The 21,032-nt window shown below is 40.3% G+C and overlaps 1 protein-coding gene across 2 annotated transcripts in view; it reads left to right on the top strand.

Moving 5' to 3' along the window:
• ece2a (endothelin converting enzyme 2a) overlaps positions 1-21,032 on the top strand; it is a 301,837-nt gene that overhangs the window by 198,774 nt on the left and 82,031 nt on the right. For both annotated transcript variants that reach the window (XM_034183673.1, XM_034183672.1), the window contains exon 3: positions 11,123-11,406. In XM_034183673.1, coding sequence (XP_034039564.1) covers positions 11,123-11,406 — 284 coding nt within the window. The remainder of the gene's footprint in view (positions 1-11,122; positions 11,407-21,032) is intronic.

The raw sequence follows: 21,032 nt of genomic DNA, 5'->3' as shown, positions 1-21,032 counted from the left end.
CCGCTACTAATACTCCTTATAATAATAATAATAATAATAATGATTTTGACAAGTAAAATGTTTAGAGAGAATTTAAATGTTAGAAAAATGTTAGGAAGAATTTAAGCAATTCAAGATTCAAAGCTTTTATTGTCATATGCACAGTAAAGAAACACGTTTCCCTGTACAATGAAATTCTTACTTTGCTGCCCCCACTGGATGCCTATATATATATATATATATATATATATATATATATATATATATATATATGACTAAGTATAAAATATCTCAATATAATGAAGAAAAAAAAAAGAAATAACATAATAGCATAATAGCATGCTGGTAAGAACAATAGAATATAACAAAGCAATGTACTAGAATAGAAATATACATTATAAGAGGGGAAATATAAAATATACTTGTGTATTGGCCTATGTACATAATAGTGCATCAGTGTGCAACATTCACTGTTTTGTGCAACATTCAGCAGTAAATGGTTTAGTGCAACTGACCAATGAGTCAATGGATTCAAGTTAACAGGTATTGCAGTGCAATAGAATGAAGCATCCATAATATAGTAACTATATATATATATATATATATATATATATATATATATATATATATATAGTTACATTTATAAACAATGGAGGTTAGAAATTGCAAATTTTACCTTGACAGTGCTGTCAACAGTTAAATATGAGATCAAGATTTTTATAAAACAAGTATTTATTTTCATTGAAGTCAAGAAAGGGTGACTATAAAGTGAGTTTTGGCAAACAGGTATTATTGTCATGTTGAGATGTATTATAGATGATGTTGAGAGGGTTGTTGTCGGCAGCTGGGGAAAGTAACTAGTAATCTAACTTAGTTACTTTTACAATTGAGTAATCAGTAAAGTAACTAAGTTACTTTTTCAAGGAGTAATCAGTAATTGGATTACTTTTTCAAAGTAACTGTGGCAACACTGATGTCCACTGTGAGAGACACAATCAAAAAAAAAAAAAAAATTCCGGGAATCACAATGTATGATTTTTTTTTTTATAATTTATTTGCATGTTACTGCTGCAAATAAGTATTTCAACACCTCAGCAAAAATTCTGGCCCTCAAAGACCTGTTAATCTGCCTCTAAAATGTCCACCTCCACTCCAATTATTATTCCACATTAGAAGCACCTATTTGAGGTCGTTAGCTGCATAAAGACACCTGTCCACCCCACACAATCAGTAAGACTCCAACTACTAACATGGCTAAGACCAAAGAGCTGTCCAAAGACACCAGAGACAAAATTGTAGACCTCCACAAGGCTGGAAAGGGCTATGGGGCAATTGCCAAGCAGCTTGGTGAAAAAGATCAACTGTTGGAGCAATTATTAGAAAATGGAAGAAGCTAAACATGACTGTCAATCTCCCTCGGACTGGGGCTCCATGTAAGATCCCACCTCGTGGCGTATCAGTGATCCTAAGAAAGGTGAGGAATCAGCCCAGAACTGCACAGGAGGAGCTGGTCAATGACCTGAAGAGAGCTGGCACCACTGTTTCCAAGGTTACTGTGGGTAATACACTAAGACGTCATGGGTTAAAATCATGTATGGCACGGAAGATTCCCCTGCTTAAGTCAGCACACGTCCAGGCCCATCTGAAGTTTGCCCATGACCATTTGGATGATCCAGAGGAGTCATGGGAGAAAGTTATTTGGTCAGATGAGACCAAAATAGAACTTTTTGGTCTCATTTCCACTCGCCGTGTTTGGAGGAAGAAGAATGCTGAGTACCATCCCCAAAACACCGTCCCTACTGTGAAGCATGGGCGTGGAAGCATCATGCTTTGGGGGTGTTTTTCTGCACATGGGACAGGACGACTGCACTGTATTAAGGAGAGGATGACCGGGGCCATGTATTGCGAGATTTTGGGGAACAACCTCCTTCCCTCAGTTAGAGCATTGAAGATAGGTTGTGGATGGGTCTTCCAACATGACAATGACCCGAAGCACACGGCCGGGATAACCAAGGAGTGGCTCCGTAAGAAGCATATCAAGGTTCTAGAGTGGCCTAGCCAGTCTCCAGACCTAAACCCAATAGAAAATCTTTGGAGGGAGCTCAAACTCTGTGTTACTCAGCGACAGCTCAGTAACCTGGCTGATCTAGAGAAGATCTGTGTGGAGGAACGGGCCCAAATCCCTGCTGCAGTGTGTGCAAACCTGGTGAAAAACTACAGGAAACGTTTGACCTTTGTAATTGCAAACAAAGTCCACTGTACCAAATATTAACATTGATTTTCACAGCTTTTGAAATACTTATTTGCAGCAGTAACATACAAATAAATTATTTAAAAAAAATCATACATTGTGATTTCCGGTTTTTGTTTTTTATTTATTTTTTTTAGATTATGTCTCTCACAGTGGACATGCACCTAAGATGAAAATTTCAGACCCCTCCATGATTTCTAAGTGGGAGAACTTGCAAAATTGCAGGGTGTTCAAATACTTATTTTCCTCACTGTATATTCAGTTGAATACCCCACAAAGACAAGATATTTAATGTTCAAACTGATGAACTTTATTGTTTTGATGCAAATATTTGCTCATTTTGAAATGGATCCCTGCAACACCTTTCAAAAAAGCTGGGACAGTGGTATGTTTACCACTGTGTTACATCACCTTTCCTTCTAACAACACTCAATAAGTGTTTGGGAACTGAGGACACTAATTGTTGAAGCTTTGTAGGTGGAATTCTGTCCCATTCTGGCTTGACGTACAACTTCAGTTGTTCAACAGTCTGGGGTCTCCGTTGTCGTATTTTGTGCTTCACACATTTTCAGTGGGTGACAGGTCTGGACTGTAGGCAGGCCAGTCTAGTACCCGCACTCTTTTACTACGAAGCCACGCTGTTGTCTTGCTGAAATAAGCAGGGACATCCCTGAAAAAGATGTTGCTTGGATGGCAGCATGTGTTGCTCCAAAACCTGGATGTACCTTTCAGCATTGATGGTGACATCACAGATGTGTAAGTTGCCCATGCCATGGGCACTAGCACACCCCCATACCATCACAGATGCTGGCTTTTGAACTTTGCGCTGGTAACAATCTGGATGATCTTTTTCCTCTTTTGTTGTCATTGTGAGAGGAATTCGGTTGGAAGAAGGAATTCTGGCACTTCCCAGCCACCGTACCAGTGGCTTCCAGTGGATTGTTTGTTGTGACGCTATTCCGAACTTTACACGGTTGTATACGTTTCTTTTATTTCTATTTAGCACTCTTCTGGTTGTTAAGTGTATCTACTCTGAATCTTATTTAACTACAGTCCTGTTGTGAATCGCTAGCGGTTAGCTTTTGCTGGCTATGTTGACAACCCCCCCCCCCCCCCCCCCCCCCCGCTGTTACTTTTATAGCTTTTTCTTTTTTTGCCTGTTTAATACTTCTGTTAGCTTTCAGTGTAACTGCTGTGAATTTTAGGTCATTATTTTACTCCTGTGTAAATCATAGGAGTGGCTAGCATTTTCGCTAGTGGTTAGCTTGCGTTAGCTAGTTTGAGACCCCCCTGTTTGTTTAATACTTCTGTTAGTTTTTTAGTGTAACTGTTGTGAATTTTAGCTTAGTACTTCACTCTTGTGTTAATCGTAGGAGTGGTTTACTTGTAGGAGGGTTTTTTTTTACTGTTCCTCAAGACAAATACTTCTGCTACTTTTTCAGTTTAACTGCTGTAAATTTTAATTCATTTATTTATGTCTGTGTGAATCCTTTGTGCGCCTTAGGAGTTGTTAGCTTATTCATTATTGGTTAGCTCGTGCTTGCTTGGCTATACTGTTGAATTTCCTAGTGCACAAAGTACACTACTTTACACACTCTGTAAATCCTGCATGATGTTAGAAGATAGGGTTGCTCTCTTAGAGAGCCATGTCCGTACGTTAGAACAGCTTCTTAGCTCAGTGGAGTTAGATGTTATTTGTGCACTCCAGATGAGGTTAGTGTTGGGCTGGCTAGCGTGCCCATTAGCATCAGCCTAGAAATGCCAGTGGTGGAGGACGGCTTTTGGACTGTGGGTAGGCGGAGGAAGCCCTGTAGGGCTTGGTTCCCAGTTGTGGTACCCCGTTCATGCTTGCCACTGTGAATCGGTTCTCCCCCTTGGATTTGCCTGATGTGAATTCTCTGAGCCCACGAGTGACTTCCACTCCTGTCTCCAGGCCAAAACACTTTAATGATAGGGGATTCTATCACCCGCAAAGTCAAGTTACAGACGCCGGCTGACGTGAAATGTATTCCTGGGGCCAGAGCTCCTGACATTGCATCCCATCTTAGGGTGCTGACTCTGCAGAAGGGAAGACAGACCAAGGAACATGACATGAGATGTAGTCACATAGTTATTCACGTTGGCACCAATGATGTCAGGATGAAACACTCAGAGGTCACAAAAATGGACACAAAGAGGACTTGTGACCTTGCCAGAAAGATGTGTCGGTATCATTTAATAGTCTCTGGTCCCCTCTCTTCCCCTTCCGGGGTACTGATGAGGCGTTTAGCAGGCTGACATCATTAAATAGATGGCTGGTGCAATTTTGTAGACAGCAAGGCTTTAGCTTTATTGATAACTGGTGTTTGTCCTGGGGCCGCCATGGCTTGCTGATGTCAGACAGCCTCCACCCTACTGGGGAAGGCGCCGCCATCTTGTCTGCGAACATTGATAGAGTTCTACAGGGAGGGGAACATTAGGAATTTACAGCAGGCCATGGAACAGGTAAGTAGAGACCTTGCAAGGCTTATGACAAATGTGGGTGTGGAATCCATTAGCTTAGCGGGGAAATTAGTGCAGAAAATCCACTATGGTGATAGTGCAGTTTATCTGCCAGGGAGGGAAATTCAACAAGTTGAGACTGTGGCCTGCTTCCGTAGACGTATCCATAAAAATCATAGACAAATATGTAGGGATGGGTATCGGGAACCGGTTTCCTTTCGGGTATCGTTAAGAAATTATTCGATCCACCGACATCAATAACCTTTTTGCGTAATGATTCCCTTATTCGTCCTTCAGAGTGGCTGTTGTTTTTGGGGGTGTTTGTCAGGAAAATGATCATTCCTCTACAATGATTACAGACCCTGCAGTGGCTCTGTAATCAACCGTTTCTGCATCGTGGCTTTGCTTTGAACCTTGAACCAATTGAAGCAGTGATTCGCAGATCAAAGCAGTGCCTCAACCCGCTGCTAACACGTTAGCATGTCTATGGCATTTTCATCAATGTTAAAGTTAGCATTGAGCTGTTTGCATCTCAGTACGTTTGTGTGCATTTATTTTCTGTATAATAATTAATGGCTCAGCGCCTGTTGTCGTAAAAGAGTCAGATTGTATTTTTTTATTTATTTGTATTCATATGTTAATAATTATAGCAACAACAACAATAATAGTAATAATAATTCATAATATCTAATAATGCTACAATACAATTTTAGAGAAAGAGACAAAAAACCCTGATGAAACAAAACACAACAGAAAAGATAGAACCAACTAACAATGAAAATAAATAAATACATATAGAAATAAATAACAGTTTCCTGTGAACATCTAGTGACTCTTACATCTCAGTTTCATCCCTGTTTTATTTAAGTTTAATGACAATTGTTTCAGTCAAACCTTATTGTCAATTTGTTCATTTCTTCAGGGATTTCCTCCAGAACTATCTGCCAAGTTAGAAAACTGCTGCATCCTAGTAAGGGCAGAATACTACTGGAATGAATTTGAATAAGGAAAGTTGGGTTTTTTCTCACCAAAATGGATGCTGCACTCACTGCAGTTATTGTCTGGAATAGTCCCAGATTGCATTTCAGAGCTTCGAGAATTCAGACATGTTTGTGCGGGTGATGTTGGAGGGTAATTTTGGGTTTCAGCTTTTTTTGTTTTTCCACCACTTTCATCCCTGAATATGTCAGTTGTGAGTCACTTTTGTGTGGATTAAAGTCACTATCTGGGTCTCCTGTCTTGTTGCGAGAAAGAAATGAGAATCGTCCTCCATTCTGTTCACATAGCTCCAAATGCTGTGCGACACTCTGCCAAGTCAAGTTAGAATGATAGAGTCCAGTCAGAATTAATCACTTCAAAGCGAAATGCCGTTTAAATCAAATGACACCTCTTTCCAAATGTTGTAATACAAACAAACTTCAGTCAATCAAAACTTTTTTTTTCCTCCCAAAATGAGATGTCCTGCACTGACATGCAGCAGCTGGGTGAGCCCAGCTCAGAGGTATGGAGAGACAGACATTTGTGCCAAAATGTCTGAAAGGAAATGCTTTTGACAAAAACTACAGATTTTATTTATTTTTATTTATGTCCAGAGATCAAGGATCCAGTGACCAATTTAAAATGTTGACATAGAAAACCTGTAAAGCCTACTCTTAGTACACAGAAAATTCACAAGAGGTATCGATAAGGGAATCGGATTGATAAGCCAAGTAGCCAAGTGCTTGCTCACAGGGGGTCGTTTTGACCGTTGGGGTTTTACATAATTATTGTATGGCCTTGCCTTACAATATAAAGCGCCTTGGGGCAACTGTTTGTTGTGATTTGGCGCTATATAAAAAAATTGATTGATTGATTGATAAGCGGAATCGATAATGGCATCGATATTGATAAAATCTTATCAATACCCATCCCTAGGGATATCCTTTGCAAACTTAATGCCCATTACTACATTGGATGATGTTGAATTTGAGGATGGCCCAATGGTTTTTCCAGTAATATCAAAGATTTTGTGTCTGCTACCTACAACGCACGTGGAATGTCTCAAATCTAAACCTACTTCTAGGCATCTTATATATGCTACTCTGGAACCATCCCTAAACCCAAACAGTTCAACTGTCAACCCCACTGTGGTCCTTAGTCTGGGTCTCATTAACATAAGATCACTATCCGCAAAATCATTGTTGATTAATGATCTAATTATTGATCATCACTTAGATATGATTTGTTTATGTGAAACCTGGCTTAAACCTACAGCTGTCCTCCCCTTAAATGAGGCCTGCCCACCAGCATATATATTTAGTCACGTCCCTCGTGATGCGAAGCAAGGCGGGGGTGTTCCTCTTATTTATAAATCTAGATTTAGCTTATTAACTGTTGGGGGTCACAAATACAGCTCGTTTGAGCATCTGATTCTCCGCTGTGCTCAGGATATTACGCATTGCCAAGGTCAGGAGAATAAAAATCAGCCATATTACTTTGTCACTGTATATAGGCCTCCTGGCCCACATTCTGAATTCTTAGATGAATTTGGTGCATTCATCTCTAACTTGTCAACTAGTGCAGATAACATTCTGATCATTGGTGACTTTAACGTTCATATAAATAAGCCTTCTGTCCCCCTGCAAATTATTTATGGAAATTGTGGATGCATTAGGATTTCAGCAATGCATTCGGGACTCGATGCACATTCATGGAAATACCCTGGATTTGGTTCTCGCATGTGGTATTGCTGTCATGAATATTGACATCATGCCTCTTACATCAGTAGTCTCTGATCTCTCACTTATTAAGTTTACAGTTTTGTTGCCGTGTTTTGTGGAACAACAATCTTATTTATCACAACGGCGATGCATCAACTCCTCAAGTAAGACTGAACTCGAAGCTAGACTGCCTGATGTCTTAGCTTCACATGTGGCAAATACCCAATCAGTAGACAGTCTTGTGGATAGTTTAAACTCAGTGCTAAAAACTAAACTCGACATGATTGCGTCACCTGTGTTAAAACCGCACTTCCCCAAGACACAGTCACCTTGGTTCAGTGATTACCTGCGTGACCTCAAGCATAAGGCTAGAGGTCTAGAACGGAAATGGCGTAGTTCAAAATTAGAAGTATTCCACCTTGCGTGGTGTGATGCTATCTTAGACTATAAGCATGCATTGCTGGCTATAAAGTGGACCTATTACTCTGATTTGATCAACAAAAACAGGCATAACTCAAAGTTCTTGTTCGACACGGTGGCAACAGTTATTCATGGATACCTACCTGTAGTTTGCTCTCCTTTTACAGCACAAGATTTCCTGGATTATTTTGAGAAGAAAATAGAACACATTAGGTTAAACATATCCCAGCATGCCTCAACCCAGCCACTAGACCCTGCTATTGAGGTGGGAGCCATTACTGAGGTGTTACCTGGATTTACAGAATTTGACGAAACTCATAATGTCAACAAAAAGCACAAACTGTTTATTTGATGCTATACCAACAAAACTTTTTAAGGATCTGTGGCCCACTCTTGGGCCAACTGTGCTGGAAATGATTAATCTTTCTTTAACTTCTGGATCTGTTCCTAAATGTTTCAAATCTGCAGTGGTTAAACCATTACTTAAGAAACCTAATCTTGACCTTAGTGTATTGAAAAACTATCAGCTGATATCAAATCTATCATTTTGCTCTAAAATTTTGGAAAAAGTGGTGTCACAGCAGCTTGTGGGCTATCTTACTGAGAATAATCTCTTTGAGCCACTGCAGTCTGCTTTTAGAAAATATCATTCCACAGAGACGTAAGTAAGTCCCTTCGGCTGCTCCCTTGTTTTGTACTCAGGTTCGCCACATCAAATCCAAGGTGGATCTGCATGTTGAATTGGCACAAATTTTACGCTGGATGCCCTTCCTGACGGGAGTCCGTCTTAGGCCCCCTGCTTTTCTCCCTTTATATGGAACCCCTTGGGCATATATTACGGCATTTTTGGCACTACCTTTCACTGCTATGCTGATGATACTCAGTTATACATGCCGATAACTGCTGGTAATCTTGTTCACATAAAATCCTGAGAAGATTGCCTTGCATTAGTGAGAAGCTGGATGTCTAGAAACTTCCTACTTTTAAACTCTGATAAGACTAAAATGATGGTTCTTGGACCAGTGAGACATCGGCATCAATTTGACCAGTTAACGCTTAGCCTAGGCTCATGTGTCATACATCACACTGACAAAGTGAGGAACCTTGGGGTAATTTTTGATCCTACATTGTCCTTTGACCTCCACATTAGAAAAATCATGAGGACTGCTTTCTTAGCGAAGATTTGTCCCATCCTGTCTATGGCTGATGCTGAGACCCTGATCCATGTGTTTATCACTTCTAGATTGGTCTACTGTAATATTCTATTTTCTGGTTTATTGCAGTCCAGCATTAGGGCTCTCCAGTTCGTTCAAAATGCTGCTGCCACACTTTTGACACGAAGCAGAAAGTTGACCACATTACCCCATTTTGGCATCCATTCACTGGCTTCCTGTCCCAGGAGATCAGATTTTAGGTTCTGCTACTAGTCTATAAAACTAGCGGACTAGCACCTCCCTACCTAGCTGAACTAATTAAACCCTACGTAGCGGGTCGGGCTTTGCATTCTCAGGGTGCAGGTCTACTTTGTGTACCTAGGGTGAATAAGAAGTCTGCGGGGCATAGAGCTTTCTCTTATCGTGCACCTTTTCTGTGGAATGATCTCCCTGCATTAATAAAACAGTCAGATTCTGTGTAGACTTTCAAGTCCAGACTTAAGACGCACTTATTTTCCCTCATATGGCTAGCATACTGGCATAGTATAGTTCTATGCTTTTTACTCTTTTAATTCATTTTATTAGGAAACGGAGCGTGCCGAGGCCTCAGCTTTACCTAAATTCTGGGTCTTTCAGTGAAGCTTAGGGCTAGTGGCTGGCGATCACCTTAGTATTTCCTTATGCAGCTCCATCCAGAGATGGGTGTGGTATTTGTGCTGGGGACCCTCCTGTCCTGTGCACCAACAGCATTTCCTGTATATTCGTTTTGTGAATTGTTCTGTAATTTGTGTCTGTAGCAAGGCCCAAGCAGAGGGTCACCCCTTTGAGTCTGGTCTGCTTGAGGTTTCTTCTTCAGAGGGAGTTTTTCCTTACCACTGCTGCTCTGGGGGTTAGTAAGGTTAGGGTGATTCTATGGTAACGGAATTACATTGACGGGAAAATCTGGCCATATTTTAGCTCCCCATAAAAAATGTGCTCCTATTGTAATTCCGTTACCATAGAATCGCCCGTTAGACCTTACTTGTGTGAAGCATCTTGAGGCAACTCTCTTGTGATTTGGCGCTATATAAATGAAAATAAATTAAAAATTGAAACTGAAAATTGAAATTGCCCGGAGGACACGACGTCCATGATTTCCAAAAACCATTTGAAATGTGGACTCATCAAACCACAGCACACTTTTCACTTTGCGTCTGTCCATTTCAAATGAGCTCCGGCCCAGAGAAGGCAGCGACGTTTCTGGATGTTGTTGATGTATGGCTTTCCCTTTGCATGGTAGAGTTTGAACTTGCACTTGTTGGTGTTGCGACAAACTTTGTTAACTGACAGTGGTTTTCTGAAGTGTTTCTGAGCCCACTTGGTGAGCTCCTTTTCACAATAATATCGTTTTTAATGCAGTGCCGCCTGAGGGATCGAAGGTTTCTGAGCCCACTTGGTGAGCTCCTTTTCACAATGATATCGTTTTTAATGCAGTGCCGCCTGAGGGATCGAAGGTCACGGGCATTCAATGTTGGTTTTCAGCCTTGCCCCTTACGTGCAGAAAGTTCTCCAGATTCTCTGAATCTTCTGATTATATTATGGACTGTAGATGATGGAATCCCTAATTCCCTTCAATTGAACGTTGAGAAACATAAAGCTTATCAGTTTGAACATTAAGTATCTTGTCTTTGTGGTGTATTCAATTGAATATAGGTTGAAGAGGATTTGCAAATCATTGTATTCTGTTTTTATTTACATTTCACACAACATCCCAACTTCATTGGAATTGGGGTTGTACAAGAAAGAAAGAAGTTAGCTGACTTTAAGTTAACAGAACTAAATTTAGTGGAAAATAATTGGTCAGTTAATGGTTTTCAAAGATAGCTGGAAAGCTAATCTGCAAATGGAAGCGTTAGGTTCGCTAATTAGCTGTTAGCTGATGAGTAGATGTGTCCACCACTGCATCCCAGCATGATTGACTTGTGCTGAAATGATACTTGAAAACATGTTGATGGTTGTCTTATTTGCACAGTTGGATTATGTCGCTGAGTCACTTGTCTTTCCTCAAGACCGTTTCTTTTCCTAAATTGTATGTTATCTCTTATAATTTCCTGTTCTTCCATTGACACCCTTTTCTCTCTTTTGTCTTTTTCATCCAGGTTGTGGGAACAGTAGTATGAGTGCCGACATGTACAGCGCTGGTTACCATTCCATCACCAACATTGATTTCTCCTCAGTGTGCATCAGTGCCATGAGTGCCAGGCACAGCGATTGTCCGGGCATGAGCTGGCAACAGATGGACATGTCCCAGCTCTCCTTCCGCGACGAGTCCTTTGATGTCGTTCTGGAGAAGGCCACACTGGACTCTGTAATGGTGATTGAGAAAAACCCTTGGAATGTGTCCCCTCAAACGACCTCTCTCATTCACCAGGCACTGACAGAGGTATTGTTGCCATTTTGCCTTAAATCAGCCATAACTTATGGAATTGAATGAATGAATGATTTATTCAGCATGCACGAACAAAGTCTCTGATTTACAAAACAAGTCAAGAGAAAACAAATTAAAACATATAGAACAAAACTCAAACAATTTACCAGTTTAGTGCTGCTGAAAGGGTGTGGGCAGAAGCAAAAGCTTATAAATGTCCACCCTGTATATCAGTTTCTGTGTACAAACAAAAAATAAACACGAAAAACAGTTACCAGTCAGCAGTGTACCACAGTGAAACAAAGTAATACAACAGACAGACAAACAAAAAATAGTCACACAGCCAATTTACTTAATTACGCAAACTATAACAAGTTAATATATTATTTTTATACAGTCTTTTAAAACAAGCCAATGTACTTGATACTTTAATACAATCTAAACAATCCTTCCACACTCTAACACCCTTTACGGAAATGCAGTGACTTTTAGCAGTAGTTCGAATCTTTCTTCTATCAAACACAAAAGATCCACGCAAATTATAACTGGACTCTCTCATTTTAAACAGCTCCTGGACATGTTGAGGCAAGAGTCCATTTTTAACTTTATACATTATCTGTATTGTAAAATAATCAACCAAGTCATAAAATTTCAAAAACTGAAGACGAACAAACAATGAATTTGTTGGTTCATGATATGGTTTTTTACTTATCACTCTTATAGATTTTTTTTTTAACAGAAATATTGGATTAGTATTTATTTTATATGTAAGATGTTGGGGGAGAAAGTATTGTACTTTGTACAAGATAGCAATAACTTTTGATGTTTTGGACTCAATATGTTTTATGAGTTTTCCAACTGAGCTTGTCATCAACAAAAACTCCAAGAAATTTAGTTTGAGATACAATTTTAATTTCAATGCCATTCAACAATAATTTACTACTTAAATTTCTGGGCTTATTTCCAAATATAATGCACTTACTTTTACCGAAATGAAGTGATAATTTATTAGAGTCAAACCAGCATTTAAATTTTTGCAGTTCCCTCTCCACCAAGTCCAAGAGCTGTCTCAAATGATCTCCACTACCAATCACAGTTGTATCATCAGCAAACAAAATACAACTCAAAGACTTAGAAACCAAACCTATATCATTAATAAACAGCAAAAACAATAATGGCCCGAGAACTGACCCCTGGGGCACTCCACATGTAATCCTCAAAAATTCTGATTTTATCCCACCAAGGTGAACACTGATATCATTACATAAATAATTAGCTATCCAGTTAAAGGCCAGTCCTCTAATACCATACATCTGTAATTTCTCCAATAATACGGTATGATCAATAGTATGAAATGCTTTCTGTAAGTAAAAAAAAAAAACCCCAACAGTGTATTGCTTCTCTATTGCATTTGTAACTTGTTCCACAAAGTCTATTAAAGCCAAAGAAGTTGTTTGATTTTTTCTGATTCATACCATTGTACTGTAGGTATTAAATAAAAAAACTGTTCTGGTTCTGAAAAGGGGTAGACTTGCTTTATATTTGCTATTGTTGATGCATGTAACACAAAAAGTGTAACTGTTGTGAGCATTTCAGACTTTTTGACCAGGGCTGTTGCACTTTACCAGGGCCTTGGGCCTGCTGTATTTTGTGACTTGGTGTTCAAGGGGATGTGCAGCAGAATATTGAAGATTTTCAGATTATTTATTAAATATTATTTATTGTGATTATTTATTTAGGTAAAAACACAATATCCCAAGTAGAATTTCATATACTAATGAAACTGTGAACTTTTATTGAAAGAATAGCCCCTTGAAATGCAGTATTTCATTTTTTGATATGTCCAGTACAAGAGAATATTTTGTAAGAAATGCAAGAAAGCATTTTTTTTAATATATCAAAAATACTTTTTCTTTGTATTCCATGAAATAGAAAAATCCAGTATATTTTGCACTGTCTACAATTTACTCATTTGTGTATTGCTTCCTGGCCTATACATTTGAAATTTAGCAAGTAAATAGCCCAGAAAGGTTTCACATTAAATACTGATTTAAATCATATTGGCACAAATTCTTGGAATGGTGTCACACTTTTTCAGACCTAATTTTTACCAAGAGCAAGAATGTTTCTACATAAATTAACCCCAGCACTTGTTATTCTAACATGTTGAAAATGTTTGACATAACATGAGACTTTTAATGTTAAGATTTCCCTGGTATTTATGTGCAGTTTCTTGTAAGAAATAGTCTACATCCGAATACTCATTGTAGCTTCTATGTAGTAGACAGAAAGCAGTATATTCCAGTTGGTGCGGTGTCTGATTACTCACTAGGCATTTAGTAGTAGTCGAACATTTCCCAGATGGGCTACTACCTCTGTAGTGTGCAAAAAGACATCGCTACACTGTCTCATGATGCAGTTGGAGCCTGGTAACTGAAGAAAGACTTCCTGGAAAAATTCATAAAAGATAATGGACATACATGAAAATGGTTACAGCGTCCAATGGGCCGTAGCATTGTACATATATTCATCAGGAACAGTTTAAAAGGTTTTCTGTTGGAAAATAGAAATGCTTTCAGTGTACAGTATGTGGGTATATGTATATGCATCATCCAGGTCAAAGAACAGGTATGATGACAATGGTGTAAAAGGTCAGAATTGTGTCCAAAAGGTATGTCCCCACTCCTGGCTTGCTTACTTCTCACATACACTACAATAACATTTTGGTCGTATGTACTAACTGACATTAGTACACACTATATATTCAGGTGCAAGGAAAGCCAAGTGATCGCTGTTTGTTCTATTGTTTTATGTCTCCTGGTAACTACTCTCAGTAAGTAGCTGCTCACTAATGCCACTTGCTGTTTTGGAGGATGTTGCAGGATGGTAACAGGCACATGCCACAGGCTATGGCCATAGCATAAAGTATAAAGGACTAACTGATGTTTATGCACATATTTAAGACTGCTCTCACAGATCCAAGCTCAAGTTTGTGGTTTGGTTTATATGGATGGTCAGAGTCAAATGGAAATGGGTTCCCATTCTGAAAGAACCAGTAATTAATTTAACATAATTTTATTAGGATTCCAGTGGTTCAAAGTTGACAGCAAGTGGTTAACCACTTTCTATTTCCTGAAGCATTGCCAAGTATGTGGTTCATTCTTTGGGTTGACCTCTGTCTGAGTTGACAAATATGTTCACACGACACATTTACATGTTTGTGTATCTCATGTCTCTTTGATAGAACGACTTACAGCTGCCCCCCGTTTTTACAGGGTCACCACTTTGAATTCAGCACAGATCCACATTGGTATTTGGCACAAGACTTACCCTTCTTGATGCAACGTCATCCATCTGATAGAACACATATTATAATTTTTTGTAATGACAGCTGGCTGCCCTCATATTGTAAATCTCAAAGGACCTTTGAGTGCACAGTAGTTCTGCTGCTGAATAGGTATATTTTGGACGTGGGTGACGGACTGCAGCTACTGCAGACGCATTGCTGACTTGTTGCTTTTGGACAAACTGTAGTGTAGACGAGGAATAGTAAGCAACACCCAGCACTGACCTTCATGTTGTGTGACTTTTCATTTTTGTGCAAACCACAATAACATACCCACAGTACATACTTGCATAATATAAATGCATTGCTACCGCAGCTTGACTGTAAATGACGTCTTTATGAAGTTAGTAAAAAAAAAAAAGTGTTATTGACTCTCATCTCTGCAGGCCATCACCTGCATTTTCCCAGCATACAATGCCCTTCAGCTGCTGGATTCACCATTTGTGTCAACATGAGAATGTCAGTGATTTGGCTTTCAGTCATGCTTGACCTTCACACAAGCGAATGCTCTTTTACACTAAAATAGGAGGATCTGCAGCTCTGAATGAGGAGAAACATAACACATAATGGGCGCATTGGTGCTCATTTGGAATACAAATACTAAGTCCCTTTGACTTCTCCCTTTTTTTTTTGCTCACCTGGACCACCTTGTGCTCTGGTGCATCTGTCCATGTTGGCCCAGCCTATGTCCATTTTGTAGCTCAAAGTCCATTTTGATTTATTCCTGTTCTTGTCAAAAACCTTTTCAATCAATCAATCAATCAACATTTATTTATAAAGCGCTTTACAGCACCGACTGGTGTCCAAAGTGCTTAACATTAAAAATACAAATTTACAAAATAAAACACATATAAAATAAAATTTTAAAACAACACATAAAAAAAAGAACATAAAAATAACAGAACATGTCACCTCCCCACTAAGTGTTAAAAGCCAGTTTAAATAAATAAGTCTTTAACTTAGATTTAAAAAGTGCTAGGTCAGGAATAGTACGTAACTCAAGAGGTAGCTCATTCCACAGTCTGGGGCCAGCTACCACGAAAGCATGATCACCCCAGCGTTTATATCTTGACCTTGGAACATCTAAGTAAAGCTGGCCAGACGCCCTTAACGTCCTACTGTAGGTGCACAAAGTTAAAATTTCAGACAAGTAGGGAGGTGCAAGGCCATAAATAGCTTTAAAAACAAACATTAAAATTTTAAAATCAATTCTAAAACGAACTGGAAGCCAGTGGAATGAGTATAGGATGGGCGCAATATGCTCACGTCTAGAAGTGTTTGTCAAAAGACGAGCAGCAGCATTCTGCACCAACTGGAGACGCACAAGAGACGACTGATTAATGCCCGCATAAAGTGCATTACAATAATCAAGTCTGGAGCTGATGAAAGCATGAATGGCCGTCTCAAGATCACGTCTACTGAGAAAGTGCTTTATTTTAGCCAAGAGGCGAAGTTGGAAAAAACTACCTTTGACAACAGAATTTATCTGTTGATCGAACCTCAAACAGCTGTCAAATATCACTCCCAAATTCTTGACAGCTGGTTTTACATAGTTAGCCAAAGCACCAAAATTTGGTGTTACCACATTTGGTATGCCAGTGCGCTCAAACACCATGATCTCAGTTTTACCATCATTCAGGTAAAGGAAGTTTCGGGACAGCCACTGCTTTACATCACAAATACAATTAAATAATGATGACAAAGCATCACTCCCATTAGTCCTCACAGGCAGATAGATTTGCAGATCATCTGCATAACAATGAAAGGACAAATTGTGCTGGGTTATAATTGACCCCAATGGCAGAATGTACAAAGAAAATAGAATCGGCCCAAGGACAGATCCCTGCGGCACTCCACAGCACAGAGGAGCAGTTGATGAGGAAAGGTCCCCAATCATGACAGAAAACTACTCTACTTTTAAGATTAGGCTTAAAACTTTCCTTTTTGCTAAGGCTTATAGTTAGGGCTGGATCGGGTGACCCTGGACCATCCCTTGGTTATGTTGCTTTAGACGTAGACTGTGGGGGGTTCCCATGATGCACTGTTTCTTTCTCTTTTTGCTCCGTATGCATCACTCTGCATTTAATCATTAGTGATCGATCTCTGCCCCCCTTCTCGGCATGTCTTTTTCCTGGTTCTTTCCCTCAGCCCCAACCAGTCTCAGCAGAAGACTGCCCCTCCCTGAGCCTGGTTCTGCTGGAGGTTTCTTCCTGTTAAAAGGGAGTTTTTCCTTCCCACTGTGGCCAAGTGCTTGCTCATAGGGGGTCGTTTTGACCGTTGGGGTTTTCATAATTATTGTATGGCCTTGCCTTACAATGTGGAGCGCCTTGGGGCAACTGTTTGTTGTGATTTGGCGCTATATAAGAAAAAAAAAGTTGAGTTTAAAAGTTGAGTTGAGAAAAGCTCCTTTCAGCCAAATATGATCTAAACCACTCAAGTGCAGTACCATGAATGCCAATAAAATGTTCCAACCGGGAAACAAGTACTGTGTGATCCACAGTATCAAAGGCTGCTGTGAGGTCCAACAGAACCAGCACAACAGGATTCCCTGCATCCACCGACAGAGTAATATCATTATGAACTTTTAAAAGTGCTGACTCAGTGCTGTGTCGCGATCTAAACCCAGACTGGAATTTTTCAAGGATGAGATTGTCTTCTAAAAATGATTGTAACTGTAAAAAGACAACCTTTTCTAAAACCTTAGATAGAAATGGCAGATGAGAGACAGGTCTAAAATTGGATAAAACTGATGAGTCCAGGTGAGGTTTTTTAAGAAGAGGTCGAACCACAGCATGTTTAAAAGCAGCTGGAACAGACCCTGATCTAAGACAAGCATTGATAAAAGTTAGGAGACCCGCCCCAACAGTATTAAAAACCTCCTTCAGCACCTTAGCTGGAACAACATCAAAAGGACAACTTGTAGATTTTATGTGTTTTACAACATCAGCGAGAGATGCAAAAGAAATGGGCTCAAACTGTTCGAGCACAGCAGAATGTGCACGAGGAGCAGACAACTCAACATTACAGTTCTGATCAGCGTTCTGTCTGACTGATGAAACCTTATCAATAAAAAACTGAAGAAACTCCTCACAGGTTGTGGTTGTAGCGTCCAACAAAACAGAGGTGTGTGGATTTACAACTGAGTTTATAGACTGAAATAACACACTGGGACGATGACAACTGCTCGAAATAATATGAGACAGATATTGTGCTTTTGCCTCCTTCACAGCCTTCTGATAGTCAGTTAGACTGTCCCTCAGAAAACCCAGAGACACCTGTAGTTTGTCCTTTTTCCATTTTCTCTCCGCCCGTCTGCAGCGTTGCCTGAGGGCACGGGTCGTGGCATTTAACCAGGGGTCGGATTTTGATTTCCTGGATTTGCAGCGCATCGGTGCAACAGAGTCCAAAATGACTGTGCATGTAGAGTGGAAAGAAGAGAGGATGTTATCTGGGAGTAATGGAGAAACCAGTCCATTCATGGCATAAAACTGAGAGTCCATGAAGGCAGCAGCAAAGTCCCCCGCTGTCGAGGAGGTGACCAAACGGCGGCGAGAGACAGGAACAAGTGGCTTACTAGCAGATGGAGGAGCAATAAATTCAAAAATAACAGGAAAGTGATCTGAAATAGCAATGTCTGATATGTCCTTAAGTGAAACTGAGAGCCCAAAAGAAATAACCAGGTCCAAGGTGTGTCCAAGATTATGTGTTGGTCCATCCACAACTTGTGTTAGACCAAAAGAGTTCAGGAGGCTTTTAAAATCATCAGCCAGCTGATTAGAAGGACAACAGATATGAATATTAAAATCACCACAGACCAAAAATTTGTCATATTTTGGAATAAAATCTGCCAGAAACTCAGAAAACTCCTGAATAAAACCCTTATTAAATTTTGGTGGACGATAAACAACAGCACAGAGCACAGGACAGTCGAACTCCATCACAAACAACTGAAGTTCAAAAGTGGAGTAGGCATTAGAAGATAAAAATCGGCATTTAAAACTGTCTTTAAAAATCGTGGCCACACCCCCGCCTCGACCTGATGCGCGCAGGGAGCTGAAAAATGAGCAGCTGGGGGGGAGGAGCTCAGAAAAGGCGCTATTTTCACCTGGTTTCAACCAGGTCTCCGTTAACAGGAGAAAGTCCAGATCACGACTGGAGAAAAAGTCATTCAAAATGAAAGTCTTACTTGTGAGTGACCTTGTGTTGACGAGCGCCACACGGACTGAGCGCACGTCAGTCTGCTGCGAGACATGACTGAGCGGGCGCAGGTTCTCCTGCACGCAGCCACGACTGCAGCTCCTTTTATTGCGCAGACACTGTAAGTGGGACACCAATGAAACTCCTCACATATCTTCCCCAGGGCACCCACTGCTCATTGAAAAAAAATGTACACTTAAAAAACCACATGTTGGTGCTATAATAACTACATTTACCTTTTGGCTCATTACTCCTGAACCGTAACAAACAGAATAAAGCAGAATATATCACACGGCCTGAATCACAATTTCGGCTTTTGGAAAAGCAACCTGGGTTCAAAGAAAGGGTTTTTTCTTTTCTATGACCAGTTCTCCTTTGCCTGCAGACGATAGAGCAGTTTATTCTGGAACCCGCTCTTCTCTGTTTGTAGAGGATAGAACTGCGCATCTACTACAATAAACTACGTCTGCAAAAATGTTAGCAGTCTAAAAATTATCAGACCAAAACTTATCGGAAGATAATTGGTCCGATGATTGTTTTCAAAGTTATCTGAAAAGCTAATCCTATAATGAAAACATTATCTTTGATAATAGCGGATTAGCAGAACTGTGCCCACCACTGGTGCAGGACCAGCTTCCATCCATCATGTCAGCAGTGGACGTGTCACCTGGGCAGAGTATATTCCAAAAGCAGACTGCAGTGTGCTGCGTCAACTTCACCCATGGCATGTTTTTCTATTCATTGCTAACTTCTGCACAACCTTTAAGGACAGACTGTATCAGTGCCAACATGTGGTCAGGAGTAGAACTGATTCAGCTCCCTGGACATGTTTTGCTGTGGATATCACAGTTAAACATATGGAGGTCTCTGGGATATATTAGAATGTGATGTGTTTTTCATGTACAGAGGGATGGAACACTAGAGATAAAAAGACTACTAATTAAATTTGAAGGTTTTCAGCGCTTTTACGATCATATGCAGGCCGAGCATGAAGCAAGTAGAATGAGAATCAGGACCTCCAAATCTGAGACCATGATCCTCTGTCGGAAAAGAGTGGATTGTCCCCTGTAGGTCAGGCGAGTTATTGCTCCAAGTGGAAGAGTATCAGTGTAATTAATGTGGGTTCTTGCTCATGAGGGGGGTTAAGTTGGGGCATGAGACCGACAGATGGATTGGGGCGATGTATGAGGTTTTACAGACACTGTGCCAGACCATTGTGGTGAAGAAAGAGCTGAGCCACAAGGTGCAGCTCTCAATTTACCAGTCAGTTTACGCTCCTATCCTCACCTACTATGGTCATGAATTTTGGGTAATGACTGAAAGAATAAAGTCTTGGATACAAGCAGTGGAAATTAGATTCCTCTGTAGAGTATCTGGGCTTGACTATCCGGGAGGGACTTGAGGTAGAGTCACTGCTTCTTCTTCATCTGGTGAGGATACCCCCCGCTCATCTTCCTGGGGAGGTCTTCCAGGCACGTTCAACTGGGAGGAGACCCAGAGGAAGCTCCCAGCTGGCTTGGGAACACCTTGGAATCCCCTGGGAAGAGTTAAGAGGACATGGACAGAGATAGGGAAGTGCAGGGTAGCTGCTTGGTCGCCTGCCACCAGAACCTAGACCTGCATACGTGGCAGAAAATGAATGAATAAATGAAAAACCCCTACATCCTACACACTGTAGCTTTACTGAGTCCATTTCTTTTTTGTTACATGTAATTTAACTGTGGTTTTATGTTGGTAAGTGAAGTATAATCAGTGCGTCACATTGCAGACGCTCTTTTATAGGTAGGTTAATTCCTTGGGGGGGAAAGGAACATTGCTAAGAGAATATGAGGTCATCCACTTTCAGCTCAGCTTTTATTAATACAAGAATAACCTGTGACAGACTTGGGTCACAAAACAAACATTGGTGTGCGCTCTATTAGAGCTAGTCGAGCTTTCAAAGATCTCACTCTTGCAGGATGCATTAAAGTGCCAACGCTGTCCTGGTTGTTCTTCTCGAACAGAAGGAAGAATTAAAGCAGGATCAGCGGCTGTGTTTGGAGGACAGATGGGAGGATTTTATTTTATTTCAGAAGGAACAAATTAGAAGTCACAAAGC

The sequence above is a fragment of the Thalassophryne amazonica genome, chromosome 12 (genome assembly GCF_902500255.1).
Source record: "Thalassophryne amazonica chromosome 12, fThaAma1.1, whole genome shotgun sequence".
NCBI classification, from domain to species: Eukaryota; Metazoa; Chordata; class Actinopteri; order Batrachoidiformes; family Batrachoididae; genus Thalassophryne; species Thalassophryne amazonica.
This window is presented reverse-complemented; position numbering and strand designations above follow the sequence as displayed.